This window comes from Lycorma delicatula, chromosome 2, assembly GCF_047948215.1.
Source record: "Lycorma delicatula isolate Av1 chromosome 2, ASM4794821v1, whole genome shotgun sequence".
NCBI classification, from domain to species: Eukaryota; Metazoa; Arthropoda; class Insecta; order Hemiptera; family Fulgoridae; genus Lycorma; species Lycorma delicatula.
This window is the reverse complement of record NC_134456.1, coordinates 142,268,102-142,295,532: the sequence shown is the minus strand read 5'-3', so window position 1 is coordinate 142,295,532 and position 27,431 is coordinate 142,268,102. Positions and strand designations below refer to the sequence as shown.

General features: G+C 30.7%; 1 protein-coding gene across 2 annotated transcripts; it reads right to left on the bottom strand.

Annotated features, from left to right (window-relative positions):
* Positions 1-50: 50 nt before the first annotated feature.
* On the bottom strand, positions 51-26,567 carry yps (Y-box binding protein ypsilon schachtel). 2 transcript variants are annotated; one of them, XM_075356383.1, is made up of 8 exons: positions 26,407-26,567; positions 15,481-15,544; positions 10,101-10,134; positions 6,031-6,417; positions 4,997-5,278; positions 4,068-4,103; positions 3,277-3,312; positions 51-1,482 (listed from the first exon to the last, which is right to left on the bottom strand). In XM_075356383.1, the coding sequence occupies exons 1-8, from the start codon at positions 26,465-26,467 to the stop codon at positions 1,429-1,431; spliced, it is 954 nt and encodes a 317-aa protein (XP_075212498.1). In that variant the 5' UTR covers positions 26,468-26,567; the 3' UTR covers positions 51-1,428. The 2 variants fall into 2 exon arrangements, with proteins under 2 accessions (XP_075212498.1, XP_075212499.1); XM_075356384.1 differs by lacking the exon at positions 3,277-3,312.
* Between the last annotated feature and the right edge of the window lie 864 nt (positions 26,568-27,431).

Below are 27,431 nucleotides of genomic sequence, written 5' to 3'. Positions count from 1 at the left end.
GGATACTGGAAAAACTAGGATTACTGGGAAAAGAACAAAAAACAACCTCATCCATTTTTTTGGCTTGTTTATTCAAAATGCAAATGTTTCGTGAAAAAATTAAAACTTTCATTGACTTCTCTTCCTTCTTTTAGAAATTTGTACAATTTATGTAAGCAGAAGATATTATGCTCTGCTTATTTTCATCACTTACAGACTGTTCTAAAAGCACATCACAGCTTTGTTTGTGATGAAATTTTTATCATGTCAGCATGATAAAAATTGCTTTTAGTAAAGATCTTTAATGATTGATAATATTAAAAACGTTAGACGTTTTAATTCTTAAGTTACAATAAATATGATGGCAGTATCTCATACTAGACTTTTAAAATACAGACAGCAGCTCTTCAGCAGCAGCCTCAAAATTTAAAGCTACCTTTTTATTACCAGACTTAATAGGCAATAATTTTTTTCCTATTCAGAACAGCTCTGAATAGTTCTTCAGTTGTTTAATTTAGTGGAAAAAATTTAGTTACATTAAGGAACAAACAGCAAAAACGTTTTTTACAGACAGATTTTTTAAAATAAAAAATTTCACACAGTCTTAAAAAGAACTTGAGCACAAATCTTTTTACCTAATCACATAAATAACCCACAAATAGTTGTTAACAAATCTACAATTATTGAGATGTGCCCAAAATAATGAAAACCAGTATACATTATATATATATTTACGAAAAATAAAACAAAAATGACAGACCTTTTTTTAACACTTAATCTTCTTGCAACAGAAAACCCCACACTATTATTTAAATCTATCAATGTACGCAAATAAAAATACAGACAAAAATTATCAATGACAAAACCCGTTGTAGTTATAGATCTCAATTTCATAAAAAGAAACAAAAATACTCTCAAAAATAAATATTAATATAAATTAAAACAATACAAAAGATTTGTTAATGCTTAACCAAAAATAAAAAATATAAAATTATAAATTTAAAGCCATTATAAAATAATTAACATATCCTCTAATGCTTATTTAATAAACCCGGGTTTTCTGAGTCGTTATCAAATGATGCTGCATCAGTATACGAGTACATATAAAATGGCAGGTCTTAATAATACAGAACCATTATTTGTAACACAAACAGAAAAATCAATACATGACAAAATAACAAACTTAATTTCAAAAGTAACCATTATAACCAGCAGACTACTTTTATAACTGTTCTTTCTATGTATTACAGGTCTCTCTTTTTTCCTTTAAATTGACATATGCATAACACAACAGAAGAAAAAAACGGATGTTAACAAAACAAAAGATAAAATAAAAGGTATTAATAATAAGAATGATGTTTTAAATTCAATTTAAGGTTGTAAGGTATGTAGATATAATAAAGATGTTTATAAATGATGTTAAAAAGGCAAAATGATGTTTCTGCCTTTCTAGGCGGAGCTCTCTGTGGTGGTGTTCTGAACAGACTGAGCCTGCACTCCATCCTGTAATAAAGATTTAAAACAATATTATATCAAAGAAGTAAAATTTTATTTTAACTACCTAAATAAGTATCAAAATTTAACTAAGTAACATATTTGCCAATACCTCAAATATTAAAATATCTACTTTATTTACTTGTTTCCTATGGTTGGTTAATTTGATTTTTTCCCCTTATCCACAATTAATTAAATCTGACAATTCAAGAGGAATAGGGAGGAATTAAAATTAAATGCATGTTAGCTAAGGATAAAATTGGAAAGTGTATATAAAAATTAATAGGATGAAAGCAATAGGAAGTAGACTTTAGAACAAGATAGATCAACCACAAAGGCCTTTTCTCAGTAGAAAAAAGTAAGTACATTTTTAAATTTTGACATTGTTTAAACTTAAGCTTTACACTGCTAATACAAACCCCTGACAAAATGTATTAGTACATTTTTTGGATGATTATTAATAATCATCCATTAATTAAGTAGAAACAACTTTAATGGGAACATCAGTGTAAGCCACAGGCTCTATAAAATTACAATCCTCCATTTCGTTTGGCGTGAACAGTAAGGACTGAATGAAAATTACATTACAGAACTTATCTTTTTTCCCATTTTAATTTGCACCATATTCCCTTTCCATTTCATCCCCCATTTCCCTTTCCCCCTTCACTTTTTTCTCCTTTCCCTTTTCTTTTCCCCCTTCTTCCCTTTTACTTTTTGATCTTTCCCTATTTTCTTTTTCCTCATGCATAAATCTGTCCAGCAATCTATAGCAGACATCAGAAACATTGAAATGGAATCTTAAAATTTGGTATAGTGTGTTGCTTTTATGTCCAACATGTTTTTACCTGTCACAGGTGTGACATCTTAGGTATACAAATAGTAAGTATATAAAAACACAGATATTCGATTGCAACGTTGTGCTGAACAAACATTTACATTTTTATTTATATAGATTTTTTTTTCTATACTTTTTCATTATTTCTATATTTTTACTAATTTTTATGTTACTATAAATTAGTAATTTTAATTTAAGGAAAGGACAAAAAATTGAGGATCTTAAAAATGATATTTAAATCTTTTTAGATAAATATTTCAGAGTAAACAGAAATATCACAAGTAGTAAACAAGTACATATTGCAATTTCTCCTTAGCAGAAGTATCACAGCTTCATATTAGGCCAGACTGAAGAAAACAGATTCTCGTTTCTTCTACATAAACATGTTTTAAATTTTAAAGGCAGACAAAGTGAAAATAGCACTGGAAGGGATAAAAGGATCTTCACATTTGAACCAGATAATTCTTATGGAGACTACCCCAAAGGAAGAATTTTCTTGGGTACCTCAGCAAGTTGAAATGTTACTGTTTCTAAACATGATTTACAAATAGTGTGAAGACCTAACATAAGTGAATTAAGGTGTAATTTTTTATTTATTGCGACTTATGTCATCCAGCACCTTTATTATGTACATATTTTCCTAGACTTGTCAGTTATACCTACCACTAACCTACACCATTAATATATAACATTTCATTATTAAAAATGATTAAATCTCATGCAAAATTACACCAGCTTTTAATAAAAAAATTATCTCACTTAAAATTTTGCAATTATTTTAATCTTTAGATCAATGCAAAGAAAGATAACCTATGATTATTATTTTTCTCAGCAGTTAATTAAAATTAAAAGATTTCATTTATCTCAAAGCATGTCTTGTGTTAAAAAATCAAATTTGTTAAATTTTAGATATAAAAAGGGAGTTAGTTTAATGTTAAGCCAGAGCAACCACACCCATTAAAACTTACTTGATCTGTAGTAGGAGCTGCTGATGTTTGCTCAGGCTGTAAAATAAAATTAAATTTAATAACTCATTTATTTTACCAGTGTCAAATGACACATTCATTCCTAAACTCTAATCTTAAAATACAGAGAATTAACATTTAGTGACACTAAATGTACCAAAAGCAAGTTTGCTCCTCATAACTAATAACCAAATAAACTTAAAATTCATACTATAATCACACAAAGAGCAGTTTCCCTTGAAAACAATACCAGGTGAACATATACAACGGGATTTTAAATTAAATGAGAATATTACCAAGGCTTTAGACATGGAGCAGATGAAAAATAATTTTGAAATTGAAAATATGGAGATAATGGAATATGCTAATCCATCAAGGGTAGTGGGCTCCCACCTGAATTGGGAGTAAAAATTCTGTAAAATTTTAATTACCAGGTTAACTGGTATATGTCCCATGCACCAAGAAATTGACCACGGATAGAAACAATCCTGCTTTTCTCTTACAGAAATGGCAATATATGCAAGCAGTTGCAGTATTATAATATAAAAACATCAATACTCTTCTTGTAATCTCAGATATTGGGCTTGCATATTTAAAGCTAAAAAACTACTTATTCAAATTTTTAAATTAACAAAAACAATACAAAGCATAATACCAAAAACATTACTAGAATTAACCAGACTGAAAACAGAGTAATTCTAAATTTATTTAATTTGATTTACTCTATATCCCTAAACAGTGTGCTGCACAATTAACTATTTATTAATATTAATAATAATAATAATACAACTTACTTCTGGCTGGCCCGAAGCAGCCAAGTTCTGCTCAGACTGAAACAAAAATTTCATTAAATATTTAAAAATAATTTATCCAATTGCTTAAATCAAAAATTAATTTAAAAACAAATATAAAATCGTCACATAATAGTATCACGTAACTAATAAAATTACTTGGCATTACAGCAATTACAATTCATTTTTTGCATTGTGTTCAGAACAAATTACTACAAAAGAGGTGGACCAAAAACTACAGATACAAATATTTATCAAGCCAGACTTGATTAACACTAATTGGTTTAGTAGAATTAAAAATTTTTGTAGAATCTGATAATGTTGATAACTTTATATTTTATTTGCCACCACTTCGTTTAAAAACTGGCATCTTAAAAAATTAATGCTTTAAGATTTCTCCCAAAATCATAACTCCTTCATTGAGAGGAAAATAACATTTTCTTTTGCTTTAATAATTCTTTTCATTCTTTTTTCACTGGTGTTGTGTTCCACCATAACACTAGTTATGTTCACTATCTGTTGTAAATATAAAGAAGTGTTTTTATTTGAATAATTTTATTAAATTTTACTTTTAATAAATTTTAATAATTCATTACTATTATATTACAAAATTATTATATTGTAAAATTTATTACAAAAAGTAATGTTAAGGATAAGGTAACTTTTCCTTCTTTAATTTCAGTTTTGGAGCTTCCTTTTAATAGTAACATCACTTCAGATATGTACAGCATGCCTAAGGTGCTATTAGAAACCTCTTAATTATGAGTGTGTGTATGTGTGTGTGTGTGTGTGTGTGTGTATGTATGTATGTATGTATGTGTGCGTGTGCATGTGTGTGTGTGTGTGTGTGTGTGTGTGTGTGTGTGTGTGTGCGCGTGCGCACAGATAACTGTATAAAAAATATACAACCATTATTACTTTTATTACATTACCTTAGGCTTTGCCTCAACGTCACTTTGGCTGTTACGAGGGTTATTCTGCGAGCGCTGGACTCTCCTGCGGTATCGTTGACGTGGTGGTGGTGGTCTACCACCGCCATCCCTTTCACTTTCGCTCATGTTTTGCCCATCCTGGGAGCGTGGTCTACGTGGTGGTGGCCTGGCTCCCCTGTAATTGTTGCTTCGACGGAAGAACCTACGTGGTGGACCACCACGGCCCCTCCTGCCGCCTTCTCCCTCTCCAGCATATTCCCCGGATACCTCCTTGCCATCACCCTATTATGACAAACATACTTATATTAACTTCAGCTCACTGGTCTTGTAATCTTACATTCATCATTACAATACATTTTAATAAATTGAATTTAAAGTTAACTAAAAATATATTGCTCAATGTCCAGGTTTATGACGGGAACAGAGTAATCCTTTCAATACAAAATACTTAAGACCCAATAATTTGGCCAATTGGTGTTTGCACTTGTTTTGAAATTTAGATTTCACAGCCCTGACAACTAAAGTAGAATTGCAGATTGGCTATAACATTTTACCTAATTTTTCCTAAAGTAATTTGAGTAATGCTAAATGTTTCATGGATAACATCTCAAAGAAACATGTACTCATCTGATTGTTTAACAAACCTGCACAGCACTAACAAAATTTCTCCCTGCAACTTTTCTAACAGATGCTGCAAGTTGCCAGCAAATCAATTACAATATTGTCTACCAGGTTTTTTTTTGCTACTTCATTTGTCTTTCTGTATCTTTATAAATGAACTGAATTTATAAATTATTTTAAATGTAGTGTATTTACACTAGGATTGACAAAATTATAGCTAATGACTGAATGACACCAAATATGAATATTACCCCAACATCTGTGAAAAGATATCACAAAGTGTATTCATTAATGAACAGTTTTGTATGTAGTGTACTATTATAACAGCAGTGTATTTATAACTAAATGGATTTAAGCAACAAATTGTTCTTATAATAATTTATAAATGGAAAATATACTGCAATAGTTCTTACATCATCCAGGTTTTGTGGTAGACGCCTGGGTCTGTTGTAATAATTGGGTTCAAATCGTGGTCTTGGGCGGTATCGTCGCTGAGGAGGTCCACCGTCTCTTCCTTCACCACTAGAGCCCTCTTCACCATCCCCTTTACCGCTGTCGTATCCTTCACGGCGACGCCCGCCTGGTCCACCTCTGTTTGTACCACGTCTGTGGCTGTAGTATCGCCAGAATGCACGTCGTTTATCTGCAGCATATGGTGAACCTCTGACCGGTTCACCAGCAGGGCCAGTTACATTGGCAGCTTCATTACCTTTCTCCCCTGCTACTACATCGAACTCAACAGTTTCTCCATCACCCACACTGCGTACCGCCTTCTTAGGGTTGTTTTTTAAGATTGCTGACTGAAATTAAATACAAAGTCAATTAAAGCAGTTTTCTATGTCCAACCCTAAAAATATTCATATACACTTAACATATCACTTAACATATCAAAATAAGCATTTTCTTTTAAACAATAACAAGTTTTGTTAGACAAAAATATAACCACACCACCTATACAATTTTCATTTCTCAATGTGAATTATTATTATTATTTCTCAAATGTGTCAAATATTATTCAAAGCCAACATACACCAGAGCAGTTTGCAAAGCATTAGCTGTCAGTCATACTGAGTAAAAATCAGTTGTTACTTATGGAAATCCATTAAATCACTTTTCACCTTTAGACGGCTAATTTTTAATGAAAATGACGTAAATCATTATATCCAGAAAAAATGTAATATATGTTTAGATATTAATCTAATTTGACAATGGTTAATGCATAATATTTAAATTTTTATTTTAATCCTAATTTAATTTCTTATGCTGTTTATCTGAAAAATATATCTGAGTAATTAGTTTTTATGTCATGTACAAAAACCAACAAGGAAGGAGAATGAATATTTCCCCAAAAAAATCAACAATGAAATTGCACATTTAGAAGAAATTTCTGACTAAAGTTATATAAAATTTAAAAAGAAAAATAAATGAAGTGTACATATACAAAAAATCTTTACATTAACCCATTAACTGCTGGACATAAGTAGATAAAGCTAGAAATATTTTCATATAAATAAAAATATCTATTGCTCAGGAATAAGACACACACCTTTCACAAAAAGTATGCAAAAAATTATTAATCATAAAAATGGTGCCATGTGAACAATTTACATTACAGCTATTTTCATTTTTTTAAATTTTTTCTATAAAAACTTCCTTGCTGCTAATGCACTCAATTTACATTACAGCTATTTTCATTTTTTTAAATTTTTTCTATAAAAACTTACTTGCTGCTAATGCACTTTACATTTTACACACCAAAACTATGGTTTCTGCATAGATTAGTGTCTAGCTTTTTTCACTTCTACTAGCAAACTGAATTTTAACTCACAATCCTTGGTTGCCATTTGTGACGAGGGAGAATATCTTTACATTTTTCTTCATTTTCAGCAATGTTTCATGGTATTTTTAGTGATAATGCGAGACTAGACCTAAAAATCAATTTGACTGATTTTAGAATTATTTGGCCACCACCATTTTTTCTATGCACTCAAATTTATCATTTACTTTTTTTAGTATATTCTGCTTAGTGATGAGCAATAATGGATATACGAGGTGTGATCAAAAAATACGGTGAATGAATTTTTATAGCGGCAACTGCCGATGCTACATCCATATGCTGTAATTTGTCCAATAGCATGATCAACTGAGACAGGCAGGGACAAGTTGTAACACGTTCGAGCTTGCCAGTCAGCTGCCAGAACTGCAGAGTGAGGTTGTGTTTATCATGTCTGTCGCGCAACATGGATTTTGAACAACGCATGAACATTAAGTTTTGTTTTAAGTTGCAAAAGAGTGCCAAAGAAGCTCACGAAATGTTAGAATCTGTGTATGGCGATAATGTAACTTTGAAGACTGTGTACAAGTGGTATGAGCGATTTAAAAATGGAAATGAGTGTTGAAGACGAGCAGCGTGCAGGACGTCCAGTAACCTTAAAAAACAGTTTAAAATGTGCAAAAAGTGGAAACAATGGTTCGTTCAAACAGGCGAATGACTATTCGAGAGCTATCGGAAGACCTTAACATCTCGTACGGATCCGTTCAAAGCATTTTGCGAAACGACGTACGAAGAAAGCGACCAGAAAAATGGACCAATAATGGCTTCCTTCTTCACCACGACAACATGCCGTGTCACACCTCGCTTCTCATTTGCGAGTTTTTGGCTGAAAAGTGTTCCTGTCTGTCCACATCCGCCATATTCACCGGATTTAGCACCATGTGAGTTTTTGGCTGAAGTGTTCCTGTCTGTCCACTTCCGCCATACTCACCGGATTTAGCACCATGCGACTTTTGGCTCTTCCCAAAAATTAAAACTGTGCTTAAAGGAAAACGTTTTGACATCATTGCTAACATTGAGAGGGACACAACCGAGCAGCTGAACGCCCTTCCAAAAGACGCCTTCCAGAAATGCCTCCAGTCATGGAGTCATCGTTGGGATAAGTACATTGCTAGCCACGGACAGTACTTTGAAGGAGATAAAATCTATGTAACCTTATTACTTTTTTTAATAAAAGATTATTCACCGTATTTTTTGATCACACCTCGTATATCTGATAATTGATGTATGCCATTATGGTTACTGGTAACTGTCACAAATTTGTTTTGATATGTAAAATCAAATGTACCTCTATTTTCTGCAATTCTTTAGAACTATTAATGGGCAATAAGGAAGCCTCTTTCTGACAGTGCCAGTCTAAGCCAGTTTCTTTTTACATTTACAGTTTTTTGGTTTCTCCCTATAAATTTTTTAACATCAATGTCTTTCAGTATATAAATGAATCAGTTATATCAATTGAACCTGATGAAGGGGTCTTGTTATATTTTCATCAACATCAATAAGTTCAACTTTAGTTGCATCAATGGCAGTTGCTAAAATGCAATGCAATTCTTCATGAGTTAGTGATTTTTTTCAAAATTCCTCATTTTATCAAATTCTTCCACTAAATACATTGCATCAACAAAGTAAACATTACTTCAACTGCCTATTTCAGTTTTCCTGCCACAACATTTTTCAACAGTTGAATGCTACAATTTGAGTAAGCCCTCCCCCACACTTAATTTTATCTGAACATTAATACTAAGCAAGTAAAGCCTTGCACTCCTCTTTTTGGGCAAGTTATGCTCAAGACTGCCAAAAACTTGTTATCATTAAACTAACATGCTTCAACTGAAGATAAAGGAAATAATTCCCTGGCCCAAAAACATTTGACTATAACTTTAAAGATGAAAATCTGGCAGTCTTAGTTTAGTTTATAAAATACTGCTTTCACTATCAGTTTGTTAGACTTTACAAAAGTTTACAGATTCAATAACATTTTAAGGCATAACATTAGCCATACCAGAAAGAAAAATGTTTTTACTTCCTTGTATGAAGTAAAGGAAGTATTGTGATTGTGAAAAATTCAGTTCAGATTTCAATGGAAACATCCATTATGAACTTTTATTGCAATCAACTGGACCAAAAGTTTCCAAAAAAGAAAAATTCAATTTCAATGGGAACATCCATTTTGACTAGTTTCAGTGTATTCAAAAACTGATTATCTGTATGTAGGATGTTGAAATTTTGGGCTGCAATCAACCGGACCAATAGTGTTCTCAATGAGCCCTCAACAAGAGCTTTTCAACCGATATAAGCAGTACTTATTTACTTTGGTTCAAAATAATACCAAATAAAATCTAAAATTCATGAAATATTTGGATTTTTTCAAGGGGGGAAGAATTTGATTTATTAATTATTAACCTCTATTTGTAAAAAATATTTTACAATAAACAATTGTAAAATTTTATGTAAAATTGTATGTACTTCATTTTTTTAAAATGAAAGCAATAAGTCCTTATTTTAGGAAAATAAGGAAAAAATTTAATGGGATTTATACAGCAAGAACCCCAATTTCAAAAATTGGATAAAATCTATTTCCTTGAAAATATACACATTCATTATCAATTAAAACTTAATTTTAAACTAACAAAAAATATTAGCACATACCTGATGGACAAATACATCTTCCTTTGTATCACTCCTGGGAAGAAAAAATAAAGGAATGAATAAATAAAACATACATCCATCAATTATATACAAATCATTAACCCATACTAATCACTATTCTATTTCATCACTCCCAGAAGAGGTAATAATCCCAAAACCAAATTTCATACTTATTTGTAAAAACCTTGAATGTAAAAACTCTACATTTTTTCATTTACTAGGCAATCAGAAAACAATTCAAAATAATTTTTAAATATTTTCTTATTAAAGAGGAATCCCACGTGCAAGGTTTATTAAAATTGATTTCACTTTGCTTAATGAATAGAAAAAATAATTAAGGTTTTTTTGGAATATTTACAGGCAAAAATCTGATATGCAAATTTAGGTTAAGGTTCTTAACTACTAAGCTACTAAACTAAGAAACCACTGGTTTTAAAACTTTTTTAAAACTTGAACTTTTACTAGTTTCTGACAAATGTCAAAGTTGACATTTAGTTAAGTTTATAAGCAATTTTTTTAATATCACGAACCATCAGATTAATAAGGCAATAAAAAATTTAAAATCTTATGATTAAACATTTTTTTATCAGAGTAGGTTCATCAGTAAGTAAAGGAAAAAATATGATGTGGGTCAATCGCCTAAAGCGCGAGGTCAATGAACTTAGTCAAGCCGGGAGGGAAGCAAGCGCGTGTCTAGTGCAGCCGGCTGGCTGGCTGACGGTCGGTCGGTCGGTTGGTTGGTATGGATGAGCGAGACGAGAGCCCGCATTACTACCCACGCTCAATATAGCAAACCCTACCTACATAAGACTACTACGCTACACTAAGACCTTTCAACTCCTCACCTTCATTTTCATTCTCTTAATTCCATTCTACACAAACGTAAAACATCTTATCAAAATCTACCGCTACGTTTAACATAAAATTTTCACGGCAATAAATTTTCCATGCACACCGCAATAGCAAAATTATGCAAATTATTTCATTAATCAACTATTAAAATACTATGATTAAAACTACGAATAAAAAAGAGTAAGCTGAATATTGTACATTTCTCAATTAGGGCTTTAATGAAATTCATTACGTTCATCACATATACGTTAAAATCTGTCTACCAAAAATTCAAGTGCCGGTTAAAAATACGTTAAAGTAAGATACAGATTTAAAAAATACGCTTAGTACATCTACTACGCAGTTAAAAGTATTTTTTTACATAATTTAATTGAATATTTCATTTTCAATTTAAATTTTATGTATTGTAAAGTGTTCAAGAAAAATCATTAAAGGTTACATCATCAGCTTTTCAAAAATTGTGGGCGACACACCAAACGCCCCCTATATTCCTACTCAATATCGATCTGTTCTCAAACGGTTTAATGCCATCATTTGGCACTGTCAAAATTTATACATTTTTATGGGGGAACAATTAACTGGATGGATCACTGTCGCCTAAGTCACAAAACATAATGCCGTAACTAAAATTAACCCTTAACTCAATACACGGATGAATACATTAATCAGCAGAATGAAATGACAGACATACATGCACTACAGACAGACTTACTCGACAGACTTCGATGCGGTTTTGCATTATGTAGGTAAAATCAGTTTTACGGTTATCGGCCACAAGGGGGCGCTGCAATAATGTATATGTGTTTCTCTGGGCAGATTTTTATGCAGTTTTAACAAGTACAATTCGAATATCACCATTTAATTTCTGTAAATTCAGTTTGTAACGAATTTTACGATTTTAATAAATTTGGAAAATTCAACCGTTCTTTGTCATATCATATTTGTTATTTGCAGTAATATAACCGTACTTAACTCCCCGTTCTACAAGAGAGATTCAATAATTAAAGATACAATTCAGATAATTAAAGAGACGTTCGGTGATCCGTTTTTTGCTTTCTGAAAGTGAAACCGGCTAAAATCTTTTCTCAATGATTTTACAATATGGTGAAAATTGAACCGAAATTTTTATAAGTGGGTAGAACAGTTCAAAAACCGTCAAACCTCAGTTACTGACGAGCATCGTCAACTCATTGACGAACGTATTACAGTTGACACAACAGTTGCAGTAAGCGTTGGCAAAGTTCGTAACACAGTAAAAATCTCAAGTACAGCAAAACAAATGCAAGGTGGGTCCGAAAAGAGTTAAAACAAGACAATCTGTGTACAGACTTTCTAAACTGTGACCCTTTCTAAACAAGATTTTAACATGAAACTGCTTCACCATTTTGAACCACAGTCCAAAAGACAAAGCATGAAATGGAAGCAAACCAGCTCACCTGTCAAAGAAATTTCTGAACACAAGAATCACAGGAAAAGATTCATGTTGACTGTATTTTGGGATGCCCACGGTGTTTTTTGTAATTACTTGGAAAATCAGCATATAGTAATCAGTGTGTACTACTCAGACATGCTGATGAAAAAAGTAATTGTCATGTAGCAAACCTTTTCTTTGAGATCTGCAATATTTGTCTTATTGCTGATCTCAAAGAAAAGGTTTGCTACAAGACAACAATGCTCACCCTCACACTGCCCAGTTGACCCAAGAAACCTTTGGAAAAATTAGGTTGGGAGATACTACCACATCCTCCCTACAGTCTAGGATTTGGCTCCCTCTGTTTTTCATTTGTTTGGTCCACTCAAGTAGCCCTTGTGTGGAAAAAATGCTCAGCAACAACAAGGAGGTCAAAGAATCTGTGGGAAAGTGGCTCAAACAACAAAACAGACTTCGTTTGCTGCATCAACTATAAAAAAAACCAGTTCATTGTGGGGACAAGTATATTAATACTGTAAGTAGCAAAAGTCTCATTTTGTAAAAATAGTTTTTCTACATCAATTTGTCTAATTATTGAATGTCCCTCACATGTTCCAGAAAGAAAGCTGAAATTTGGAGTACCTTCTCCCAAGTAAACATCTAGGAAAACTGAATATTAATTCTACAGGTTTAAATTAAGAAGAGCTGGAGGAGACCTAAAGTGGAAACTAGAAACCAGACATGGCTAATCTTTTAATAAGGGGATAGATTCAATTCCTTTTTTCAGCGAAGTGCTTCTTCATTTGAACAGTTTTTTTTTTCAAAACTATGTGCAGGTAAACTATACCATCTACAGATGCCTCCTGGAAGAACAGGCCTTGGGGTACAAAAAAACATTGGCCTTAGGGCTATCATGAATGTGCTGCAAAGTTTCACAAGGGTTTTCACTAATCCATAATCAGCAGTTATGGATGTTCACCTTGCCACTGATGTGAAACTTTGCCAATCACTAAAAATTATATTATCTAAAATGCATTTACAATTTTAATCATTTCCCCACAAAACTGCAACCTAGCAACTTTGTCATCTGAAATGTGTTGAACCACCGGTTAGTGTGTATGGCTTAAGTGTAATTTTTTACATTATAATATGCACTTTGAATTGTGCAATTCAAAGTGAAATTTAGTGATATACACCAAATACTGGTTTATGGATTGCCCATCTCACATGATGTACGTTGATTTCTTTGGAATACATGCTAAGCTTTCAGAGTTGTTACACGTGGGCATCCTCAGTACAACTTGTCAACAAAGGTGGTGCCATGTATGCCTACCCTACCGTACTCTACAAACTGCAGTTGCTGACAAATCGTGAAACCAAACAAAGCACATTTCACACCAGTAAATTTATCCAAATTTAAAAATATTGGTAACGGTGCTGGTGAACAAATTTTAGTACTTATTAACAAAGCATGAAATGAGACTACCACAAATTGAAGTTACGTTATTTTTTTAAATTTATTATGCTTTTAAAGTTATGAAATTGTTTTTTGAATCTCCCAGTATACTGTACTACAGTATAACATACAGGGCAAGATAATATAAGCATAAATAACATTTTAACAGAATAAATAGCATGCAATTCCTTTTTTAAAACATTTAGAAATTACTAGCACCACAAAGCTATATTTCAATTATAACTCCTGACCAATTTGGGTAGTGCGGTTTTCACTAGATCAAGTTTTTGATACCTAAGGAACCCAAAAAACCACATGGAATTTATCCAGATGTAAATGTTTGTATGTATGTGTGTGATGTTGGCCTCAATCTCCACAACTGGACTGATTTTGACCAACCTTTGTCAATTACTTCGATCAGAAACACTGTGCAGCAGGGCACCCTCTACCTCAAGATTTCACCTAATTTCTTAGGCGCAATTTCTTGTTGAATAACTACGCAAAATGGATTTAGAAATTTTTTCTATGCAAATTGTGAAATTACATTAGTCAGTGCTAGACAGTCACCACTAGCAATGCCAAACCCATGCTAAAAAATATTTTTTATAATATAATTTGATTGAAAAAATATATATATTATATAGCAAATGTGCTAAGAGTGCCGAGTTATTATTATGCCTACACTACTCAGAAAATGATAAACACCTAATACAATACGACTGATATCACTAAAACATGTTTTAGTACAGAATATCAGATGAATATACAAAAAGCTTTTCATCTAAGTACTTTTCCTGGGTTTTTTGGGTTGCTCCCTCAGCTGAATTCTAACATCTTAGTAGGATGAGAATTTACATCAAGAATGTGATGGATGAACTGTTTGCAGTAAGCATCATTAAGAGGAGCATATCACAAGAGATACCCCAAATGCAAACTACTCACACCATTCAAACTATTCTCAGTTCAACCATTCCTGAGATGTGTGGTTAATTGAAACCCAACCACCAAAGAACACCGGTATCCACGATCTAGTATTCAAATCCATGTAAAAATATCTGGCTTTACTAGGACTTGTAACGCTGTAACTCTCAACTTCCAAATCAGCTGATTTGGGAAGACGCGTTAACCACTAGACCAACCCGGTGGGTAATATAGAATCATCCTGCTAAAGATTCTCAACTGTGAATCACATCTGGATTTCACCTATTAAATGTTTACAAAGACTGATGTACCAGGCACAGGATGTCACAGGCAATTAGTTTCTATTTCCTTATAGGTTGGTTAGGTGTAATATTTGAAAAGTTATGTAGTGCAGTTAATATCTCTGTGTAGTGATTTAATTTCTTTACACAGCCCATTAAATCATAGTGATTATACGATTATATAATTGCTACGATGAGTATTTTTTTAATGACAATGAACATTTCTACAATTCCACAGCACTGTAAAGGATTAACTTAGATTACTCTAAGTTAATTAAAGCAATCTATTAATGATGGGAGACAACAAATAGGAGCTACTATTTTGTCGTATTTGACAGTATATAAAATTTCAACACAAGTACATTATGATATATAAACTTAGTTGCTTATTTTAATATTTTTAATTCTATATTACTATAAAAAAAAACCTCAAAACTTTATTTTGAGTAGCTTTTTTACCTGTTAATGAACCCATAGCCGCTCTTCACATTGAACCATTTTACGACCCCGGTTACCCTCATAGCTGGAAAAAAAGAAGCTTATATCTCTATTTGACTCATTTTTTTCTTGCACTAAAATTATTAAAACAACACTTAAGAGTACAAGTTACCTTACTATTCTTATTTGAAAATGTCAAATATGAAAAACTAATTTTGTATAATAAAATAAATACTAACTTGTATTATCCTACAGACCATCAATTTGTCAGTTTAAAACAGAATGTTATAGACATTGAACTCAAATGAAACCTATATTACTGCTGTGCTACAAACAGTTTGCTACAACAGAACAAACTAGAAAAAAATAAACTGACAGAAGCCAAAACATTTGCAGACCCTTCCTAACATTTTCTTCTCTAACATGACTAAAATCCTTGTGCAGAACTAAAAATAATTATAAAAGCAGAACTGAAAAAGCATTCCTGGTTCTCCTACCAGACAGCGTCAACTACAAAGATTGTTTTCATTATTTACAAAATAGTGCAACAACTTTTAGTGTAATGGTAATCAGATCTTTAAAGATGCAGGTAAATCAATAACTGACAACAGTTTTCACTTTTATTGCATGTTGAAACCAAAAGCTACAAAAGCATTGCTGAAAACTTAGCCATTCCTGGGCTGCTCAGAAAAACTATTAAAAATAAAAAAATTACTAATAAAGGCGACAAATATGTATAATATAACTTGTAACTTTACATAGATAACACAGAACTGTGTGCCTTTTAAACCTCTCAAATATACATAAGTAAAATGTGACAACTGCACAATTAAGGAACAAACAGGAACACTAGGTTTGACATGGGCCTATGCCTTTTCTTTTAACAGAGTGCATTTTTGGTCTGCTTAAGCATTTTATTATTAATAATGATAAATAGTAATTATTAAAATTTAAGTAAAGATAATGATTTTAAATTTAGCTAATATAAAGCATATGATAAGGCAAACTAAATTTGATTCTACTTCTTGTTTCTCAGGCACAAACTAAAGCTACACTGTGCTTTAAACCATGAAAAATTTAATTCAAAACTATGTATGAAAAGAATGATGTGCAATGCGTAATGGGTGGAATATATTGAGTAATATGGAAGAAATTAATTAGAAACTGTTACAGAGGAAGAGGATGTAAAGGGAGATACAATACAGAGGTCTGAATTTAATAGAAGATTTTCATTAAAAGATTTGAATAGCAGAAAGGCTCCTGGGATGGACAGGATACCTGCAGAATAACTATGCAGTAATATTTACTGGTGTAACATTTACAAAGGGGAAGTCAGACTTCAAAGAGTTATTGTCATGATACCAAAGAAACCAGGAAGCAGACAAATTTGAAGAATACAGAGGTGAAAAGTAAAGATGCTACAATTCGCTGATATAGTAATTGTAGTAGAGAATAAAAAAGATTGGATAAAAGAAAAACAATGAACAGCATGAAAAGTCCTATGCAAGAACTACCACATGAAAATAAATAAAATAAAAGTAATGAAATTTAGTAGAAATAATGTAGATGGACCAGTGAATATAAAAATAGGAAGAGAAAACATTATGGAAGTAGAACATTTCTGTTATTCCATCCTGGAATAGCTTTGATACTGGAGGGACAGAAGGTTGGGGAAAAATTGTGCAGGCAGGCAAAGTTTGGAATATGTAAAAAAAATTGTTAGGGATGTAGAATGTGGGGTATACAGAAATGAAACTACTGGCACTAAATAGGGAATCTAAGAGCTTCATCAAACCAGTTAAAAGAAACAAAAAGTGGGTCAAAACAAAAAAAAAAAAATTATTAGGGTTTGTAAATTCTCCTGAGCTTACTAACAAATATATAATACTTAAAATAAATCCTAGAATCTCAAAATAACCACACAATGCAAAATCTTCCAATAAACCACAACATTTTTAAAAGAATGTTCAGAAATAAATTACAAGAAAAAGTGGAAGTGGGTGATAATACTTGACTGATAAAACCTTTAAAATAAAATATAAAGTTCACATCTACTCTTGATTATTTGCACTAAAAGAACATCACAAAGTAAATAGTTTCATAAAAATATTTATGACTTATGCAGAGTATATGACTGTTGTAAAAAATTAACTCATAAAAATGATCTTATGTAAATTAATGGTGCATAAAAACAATGCTAAGATAAATTTTGATTTATATTTTCTGCAGAACAATTTAACAACAATCAAAAGGTATACTTTAATGAAGCTAACACAAAAAGCAAAGTACAAGAAATCTTTTTACACTACCAGCAAACATACAAACATTAAAACCTCAAAATTTCTTGTGTGGCAAACATTTGACTACTTCACAGCTACTTTTCATCAAATATTAAATTATTCATTTCTTGGTAAACAGTCATAATAAATTTAGTGGTAGTTTCATATTACTGAATAAGCTATTCACTATTCAAAAGAATAGGGTATGAAATTTGTAAAAAAACATAGCAAAACATTTATCCAACTGATAAATGAAATTGTCAAATAGAAGAGACTGACTAACTTATTTCTTTTAAATTTCAATTACACTTATTAAAATGCGAAAGATAAACTAATGAACAAATTAAAAATAGAAATGGCCATAAATATTAAAACAGAATTTGAGACTTATCATTCGTTTCATATAAATTTGCTGCCTGAAGACAGTTTTGGCACTCAAAAAAGGCTGTTTTGAGTGTGCTGACTGAGGTATTGCCAGCCAAATGACAATGCTAAAAACCAGCATCATTCCTGCACTGACCATGCCATGCTTGTTTTGAATTTTACGATACAATTTAGTCAAAAGTTACAACATTCTTCTATTTATAGTTTCGACCGACGGTATGGCCTCCCTGTATCCCAAAACACAGTTCACATGATTTCCTGGGCAAACTGTTTGCTTGAACTTTACTTGGGGAGATATACTGAGTGTCCATTCCATGGACTACTGACAGATTTAATACAAGACCTGTGTCTCAACAGTAACAATTCAGCTTAATAACTCTCCTTTATCGCTTTCTATCATAGAAAATTCAAAGCACTACTTTTTTCTGCAACCATTTTTGATAACCAGTGTGAGCACAACATCCAACAATTTTAGAGTAAGACAATTTCATAGAAAATACTACATGAAATTTAAGGAGTTCATTTATATAAATTCAATTATTATAGTGATGAAAAAATCATTAACAGTATTCTATTGTACTTTTCCATTAATTCTCTGCATCAGGTCATCAGTAATAACAGGGTCTCCCACTCCATGCCATACAGTTACCTTTTTACTAGCCTCTACATGCCCTACCCATTTTCTCACCATTCCATCATTTCATGCCAATTTCTGATGATTCCATAACTTTCAGCTGAGTAATGAATTACATAACTTAAGCATGCACAGAAACTAAAAGACATGTAAAAATCATATAATGGCATCTGCAGCAAACCAATAGATGTAGTTTGTGCACATGTGCATTAACACAGCCATGCTGCAGCTGAGGTAAAATGGTACTCACTTAAACATACAAAACTGAACTCTAATAAAATTGATTTCATTCATGTGGCAAACTATTTGAAGTTTGACAATATCACACATTAAACAGTTAATTTTAACAACCAAAAATTATTCTGTAATGACAGTTTGTTAAGCAGCAATTCATTACAAATAAAAATTCTTATAGGCTGAAACATGCAGTTCATAAGTGTGCATATATGAATGCACACAAAAATACAACTTTCATACAAGAGAGATTCAAGGCCATACAGCTTCATCAACTGAAATTGCTAAAAAATTCTTAAAATGGAAATCTTCAAAAAGCTCATGACCCTTTTTTGTTACACAATTTAATTATCTTCCCACACTAATTGCCTATGTACATAAGTACTCACTCTGTACTAAGTACTTACACTGGTAAAATTATATACCAGCTCACAGTGACCAGTACTTTCACACTAAATATGCCTTTCTACTGATATATATAATACAACCCTGATGTTAAACTAATTGTTCTGTGTTATATAAATATTCATATTCAGTGAATTCAATACAATTTTTTATAAACAATACTTTGGCAAGTAATACATTTTCTGATATACAAACTGCCTCAGTAGCTCAATCAAAAACCTCCACACCTTACAAATTCTTTTAATGTCAGAATTTATACAAGAAACAATTGTGAACAGTAAACACAGTAAACATTATTTAGTGGAGGTTTTCCAAGTCATGAGAGTGGGTTATTTTACCTCACAGGAAGATAAAATTGTGGAAAGATTACTTATACAGTACAATTACTGGTGGTTTCCAAAGTTTACAGAGATTGGAGTATTCCATAAAATATGGCAATTTTCATTCATGTTAAAATTATCTAAGTTTGCTAAGTACACCATATAAAGTAAAGAATGGATACAGGAAATCCTATCATGTATAATTTAGCAAGTATACTGTTAAGAATTTTCATTTAGAGTAGTATCAAAATCTGCAGTTTTAAAAAATCTGCACAAATTCAGTTCACTGTAGCGCCCCTATTACAGTTAACTCAATCTTAATTTAAGCATAATATTTTCAGATTTAGAATTGCTCAGTCAAGCACGATTACAAATTAGTATATACATGATGACAAGATATGCTAATTTGTAAATACTAATCTCTTTTACATGAATATAACTAGGCTATTAAAGATATTCTTAGGAATATTATCATTAAAGATAAAAATAACAATAAAATTTAAAATTCAACCATTTGTGATAAGACATAGTACAAAGATCACTGAAAGTACTATAAATGCAAGATTAAGCATGCTTATTTGAAGAAAAAAAACTTTTGCAACTTACACCCAAAGATAAAACTAACTATTCAACTTGCATAAAGACTAATTTTGTAAATCATGTGCAATGACAAAAACAATGCATCTGATATTAATGAAAATATCCAAGAACATTTCAAAACAAGTTTCATCAATAGAAAATAAAAACATTTGCTAACAATTTTCCTGTACTATTAATGATGCACATCCTGTAGGCATTTTGGGACAGTCCTACTGAATACAGTAATCATTTAAAGTATGCATGCAAGAGTAATATATTTTATGTGCATATTAGTGTGAGGTTGGAATACACTTTGATGATTGGTATCACTACTGATAAAAACTCCCACTATCAAAAGTGAAAAAAGATACAAGAAAATAATACATTAATTTCAAAGTAAATGTTCAGACTTAAAAAAAAATAGATCAATATTGAAAGTGAAGGCTGCTAGTGAAACAAGTTAGAATTGAAACTAGGTACTCATGGCAATGACCTCATTGGAGAAAAGTAATAGTTACAAAACCCACTCAACATTTAAATACTTTATCTGTTAAGAGATGAGATGTTTAAAGTTAATTTTTAAGTTTACCAATACTAATTGTTGTGAATTCACAAATATGAAAAATAACACTTGTCACAATTTATACATCAGTTCAATCCCTGTACAATGTCAAGCAAATATAGCAATTACTCAGATACAGCACCAAATAAAACAATTTGCCACTATATTTAGTGGTCTAAAAACTGTCTCAAACATCTTACAATGTCAATGTCTCAAACATATGACCGACATTTTACCAATTTTAATGCAAGAATTTTATAGGTCTTAAAATGCTTACTAAGTACTTGTTTTCCAACATTTTATTTTCATATTTTCTTTACATCTAGTAATATTCACAAAAGTTAAGTTAAAAGATTGTTAATTCATTTTGTAACATTTTCAACCTAAAGCATTTAAATATAATAAAATCAATAGAACTTTGATGCAAAGTTGTATTTTTTTGCATGTTAAACAAACATGGGGTTGATTTAAGCTAAAAAAGGAGGGAAAAAACTAGTCCCTCTGCAACACTGAAAAAATATTTAGGAAGCCTTGATTCATAGTTAAGGTTTCAGCAGTTTTCTTTGGTATCCAAAAAAGAAAATAATTCCCCAAGATTTAGCTTTATGTCCTACTTTCCTAGGAAGGTGAGGGATACTTCTTACAAACTTCTTTCTGAAAGTAAACTACTCATAGAAACCAAACTATCAAACCATATCCTCTGGAAGAGGGGTCATGATTTTTAAAGGACCAACTGAATTCATGTTAAGGCCAACAAAAAATTATTGAAAATGAAATGAAAGGTAATTTTGTTTTGTTAAAAATTTTTGGGATAATTATGTTTCAAATTTTAAAAACTAGTACAAAAACAGATGTCTCTATACCTTCATTAAGCAAAAGAAGTTGCTATATAATAAAAGCATACTGCTTGTATAAACTGGTGGTGGTGCAAATATTAATTCTATTTATCTTGAACAATAGTTTAAATTAAAAGGTTTGCTGTAACAACATTCAGTGTTATGTAAACAATTGAATAAATTAATAGCATGTTTTATCACTCTTAACATTATCAAGTAATAAAATACGGTCTTTCAAACATTTCTGTACATCATTTAAAAAATTTAGTTTATATAGTAGAGTTATCCACATAAATTCATGACAGTACTATTTATTTAAACACAACCACCCTAGTCTCAACAGTTTCAATTTTTTTTTTAAGAGGAAATTGATAACATCAAAATAAAACCTGTTCTGGAATATTATTTGAAGTATATCATACACTTCAAATGAATTTTCCATTAACACTTTGAATCCTAGAAGAAAATGTGAAATTTAAGAGATCCTGGTATTCTGACATTAAGTCCAAACCAACCTATTTTTGATAAGTCCCAACCTATCTTTGATAGTTTGTAAATATAATCACAATATTTGAACTTTTACACGAGCTGTTAATTATATTTCAAAATCAAATACATTTACAAAAAAAAATTTACACTACACTTCAATCATGTAAAAGCAAATAATTTGCTTTGATGTGATATAGACAGCACTCTGGTAAACAACTGCTACATCCAGCCTTTCAAGTAGCAGTAGCTTTTCCCTTTTCAGAACAAACTTGTCACACACACTTTCAGGTTGTGCTTTCTTCTCCATGCAAGAATACCTGCTTTTCCCCCTAATCCTAATGCCAAATGATAAAATTTCAAACAGCATTTATTTGAAGCATGATATAATATAATGAAGGCATTAGCCACTGATAATGAGAAATTTTTTTGACCACTATTTCCATTTGAATGTCAATAATATGAAATAATTATAATTTCAAATGCAGTCATTTTGTGAAATTATGATCATATATATTTAGTTCACATTTAATGTATTCAATTCTTTACAGTGCAGCATACAAGTTCCAATAGCTTTCATATATTTTCTCTCTCTTATCTAGATAAAGAATCACCAGTATGTATGATTTACTAGTGTAGACCTCAAATGTCAGCATAAACCAGTTATGGTTACATACTATAAATACTAAGGTCTATTATATACACTTTTATCAGTCATACTTATTGGGCTTGTTGAGAAACCATATCCTGCCTGACACCAAACCAACAGAAAACAAAGCTGGATAAATTGAAAAATGTATAAATGTTCTTTAAGGATCATTGCCTACTTCACTGTATGAAAGAGGGGTTTTATCATATAAAGATTCAAAAGAATGGATAAAAACTGATCACATTCAAAATCTTGTGATTGTTAGAGATCAGTTTTAGTGCATATAAACACAGTAAACCAGTGATCACTTTCTTAAAAGTTTTTTAATTCCTTTAAAAATTGTTCTATTTTGATCAGTTAAGAGTTTTGAGCAATTCAAATTTAAATAATTTCATCCTACATTCCAGAAACTTCAATATAAATTGAACAGTTGATTTATTGAATTTGATATTCCACGCTATTTTTATTGAATACTGGCATTGCAGGTTGATATCAGTATAAATGATACATGATATAACTACTACCAATAATACTGTTAGTTTTTGATGGCCTATATTTGTTTTTATCTACAATCTCACCATCTGCTTGACATATCAATTGAACAAAGTTGACAAATTTAAACATTTGAAATATTACTCACCCTTGAACATAACTTTTTTGAACAAAACTATTCAACTTCATGTATGAATTAACTTCCTATCACAAATGTCATCCATTATAAATGTAATAATCAATTTGCCATTAAAATTGTCCTTAAACTACTAACAAGACAAATACAAGTGAAATTTTTAATGGAATAAAGTACGACAGCCCATGCTATACATGGGCTTTGTATACCAACATGGAAACTCCAGCCCATGCTATACACAGGCACAGGTTCAGTGTCAGGCATGAGACATTAAAAAAAATAATTCTGGATAAAGTTTACACGATGGGCAAATCAAACTTTCTTTCAACAAATTTCAACACAATGACTATTTTATTTTTTAAATAAAGAATTTATTTAAATTGAATTCTGATAAAATTGATTTGTTAAATTTTGTTTTTGAAATGCAGCAAGTAAAGAAAGCACAATAGCCAAAATAGTTTTGTCAATTGAATAATGTGTCTAAAATTATGTATACTGCACATAATGTGCAGTATTATTGTAACAAAATATATATACACAGTACCTATACAATTTGGAATGTACAACTATGAACAAAAATTTAAACCTGTTAACCCAAAGCCACAGTAGAAAAATATTTACTATATGCACAATTACAGCAGTTATTCTGACACTATGAATTTCCTATTCGTTGAAAGTTTTGAAATTATACAGTTAAATTAGAACTCAAAAAATAGTTTCTGAATTTTATTAATGAAATAAATTAAAATGCAAACTAAAGTGGTTTGGTTTGAACCAGCAGAAGAAACTATTATAATGAAAGTCCAAACAGAAAAGATTGGTAGGCAACATAAAATCAGTATGATATAAAGGATTCTCAGTAGTACCATTATCTAACATGCGCACAAATTATGGTCATGTATACTTAATTTTGATACCTAATTAGATTCTATCAATTACTGAATGTATTATCAATTATCAATTAATGGAAAATAGTTTGCGAAAAATTGCTGGGAGAATAAATTTCAGTTTCTGAGAAGGTGGTGAACCCAAATTAATTTTAATTAAAAAAAAAAAAAAACAGATTATAGCTAATCATTAAGTTCTAAAAATATTATTTTATCTTTCAATAATAATTTTTCCATCATAAGTTCACGAACCATGACCTTTCACAGTTTATCATTATCAGTTGAATAAAAGACTGAATTCAAAGTAGCCAGCTTCCACGTATCAATATAGTAAATTTTGCAAAAAACCAACTGTTCTAATTAAAAAAAGAAAAAACACTGATAATCTATAACTTATTTTTAACAGCACATACAAATATTTAAAATATTTGTTATGTGGAATCTGATTAAAACTAACAAAACTTACATAAACCTTTTTTCCATATTTTTTGTTTAATGCAGATTTTCTCAACTTTTCCCAATGAAATCAAATTTTAAAAGTTGAATTTTCTATGCCAATGAATACATACTTCTTGCTAGTAGTATGTATACTGGATACTAATGATACTGGACATCATGACCAATGCTTCCTTAAGATAGTATAAATAAGAAGGACTTATAGAAGAATAAATGGAATAGCCTTATAGAAGGCTTTAAAAAGAATAAAATAGTAGTAAACATGAGCAAGAGATTAACAAGAAATTGTTTCAAAAATAAATTACGCAACGACACTAGGAATGTCTGTTCAAAGGTATTTTTTACTCTAGATTTTCATAATAGCATTTGAGAAAGCAAAAATTAAATCTGTTTAGATAAGCTAATAGGCAGCACTTCAACTTAATTCACAAGAAAAAAGGGGATATAATAATTATGATCATAAAATAAATTGGGATGACAGGAAAACCATTGCCCAAAATTCACAAAAAAAAAGAACATTACTGTTCATTAATAAGGTAGAATTGCAAGGCTAACTAACAATACCAGGAAAGTCTGTAAAAATTAGTTAACTGTAAGCTAAACCAATTTCTTTAGTTTGGTTATGATAGAAAAAATAGCATCAGATATGGTCACAATAAAAAACCTAATTTTAAAATAAAAAGTGTAATTAAATTTGCTATTTATTAAAGTTGTTTATGTACATTAAAAATTCATAATTTAAAATAAGTCAGATTCATTAATCTGAAATTTAAAGCAAGTATTTATATAAATTTGTGTAATAAGTAAGTAATTTGTATATGTAAGTATTCAAAACCATTGATGCCAAAATCTTCAACAATAATGAATCTGTTTGTTCTAATTTTTTTAAATTTAATTACAAATCACAGCAGAAATACTTAACGTAGATTTTAAAATTAAAAATAAAATATACTTATTAAAAATTCACACCTTTTTAATTAGAACCTTCCTAGATAAAATTCTTTACACAATTTACTGAAACTGATAATATTAATTTCTAATATTCTCGATTACTCATGTAAAAAGGTAGTATGTACAAACTACAAATCACATTTAAAGACAGCTAATTATAAAAATAGGAAAACACCCCTAAAAATTACAATTTTTAAACAAAGAGCCTATACGTTCTATTAATTGCCAAAATAACTATGTAACCGAATTTAATTCTAGCTATCTACAGCACAAAGTATACAAATATATGTACATAAATATCAAACAACTACATACACTATTTTTAATATTAGATTTTATGTACCTTAACTCATTAACGAACACGTTGCATTCGAATGTTAAGGCCGACTAAAGTTCCCTCTCTGCAGCATTCTGTAATATGGCCTTATAAATACTGTTAATAATCTGAAAATCCCTACAATATTTAATAACCAAGCATTCATAACAAGTAAGTAGCAACAATAGCAACGATTTTTAGCTAATTACTACTATGCGGCCTTCAGGTCAGAGACCTGTAGGGTGTTAGAACATGGAGGCACGAGTGGTCGGCTTTTCGCACGAAGAATAAATAACAATACACCAAATAAATATTAAGATAACTTGTTAAACTAAGCTTACCAAGGACTGGCTTGTGTGAGACAGCCTTTGGTTGTTCGGGCTGCTTTTCCGGGTCAGCCATGACGTCCTAGGTGGTGGTATAAGATGTTAAAAACGCCGAACCGATGTTCTCCTTCCTTCCTGTAGCTTTGTTACTTCCCTACTCAACATGGCTGAATCTTCTCCGCAAAAATGAAAATTTATCTGCTCGCTGATTGGCTAAGCAACTGTGACGCAATACTAATGCAGGCAAACATCAAAAATCTAATATAAAATTATTTGAATAGCTTATAAAAAACAATATTATATGTTTAACTAAATATTTAAAATGCCATTAAAAATATATAAAAGTAAAAATATTTGTGTCTTCAAGTTAATAAAATGAAATACCCGGACAATATCGTTACTATTCTCTTTGTTAAAAATTCCTTCAGTAGCGGTAATTTTGAATCTGAATGGTAAGCCCTTAGCATATAATAAAACTTACCACAATCTGCAGCGTATCCACAGTGTACTGAAATTGAAAGAGAATTACATTTTCATCAAAAAATATTTAATAAAATATTAAAAATGATAGATCTAAAATGAATAAAAATGAACTGCAAGATAATTCTGTTTTCAAAAAAAACAGTTCACAATTTTTAAACTTTAATTTTGCAAATAACATGTAATAAACTTTATATAACAAATAACATACTGTATCATTTACAATTTTTACAACATAAATATCAGTTTTATTCTGATATTTGAGTGTTGTAAGGATCAGTTTTTTAAAATGCCCTTTTTTTAATGTAACAAATGAACTCTATATCCATTCAACATGTCAAACGGTTTTTGATGTTAGAATCCAATTCTTTTTGTTTAAATTGTTTTTGATTTAATGAAAATTATTGTAAATGAAACTCCATTTCCACAAATATACCTAGATATTTATACAACAGTATGAAGAAGACAAAATTAAAACAGTATCTTCTCTAAACCAAAATATCAAAACTGTTGGATATAAATATATAAATCCAACAATGTGTAATATCCAAATATATATA

Excerpts from the sequence above, each read along its gene's own strand:
- yps (XM_075356383.1), bottom strand. The coding sequence starts at position 26,467 with ATGGCTGACCCGGAAAAGCAGCCCGAACAACCAAAGGCTGTCTCACAC. Across the intron at positions 15,545-26,406 it reads CTCACACAAGCCAGTCCTTG|CTATGAGGGTAACCGGGGTC; the intron begins GTAAGCTTAGTT and ends CTTTTTTTCCAG. Across the intron at positions 5,279-6,030 it reads TACCACAAAACCTGGATGAT|GGTGATGGCAAGGAGGTATC; the intron begins GTAAGAACTATT and ends TTGTCATAATAG.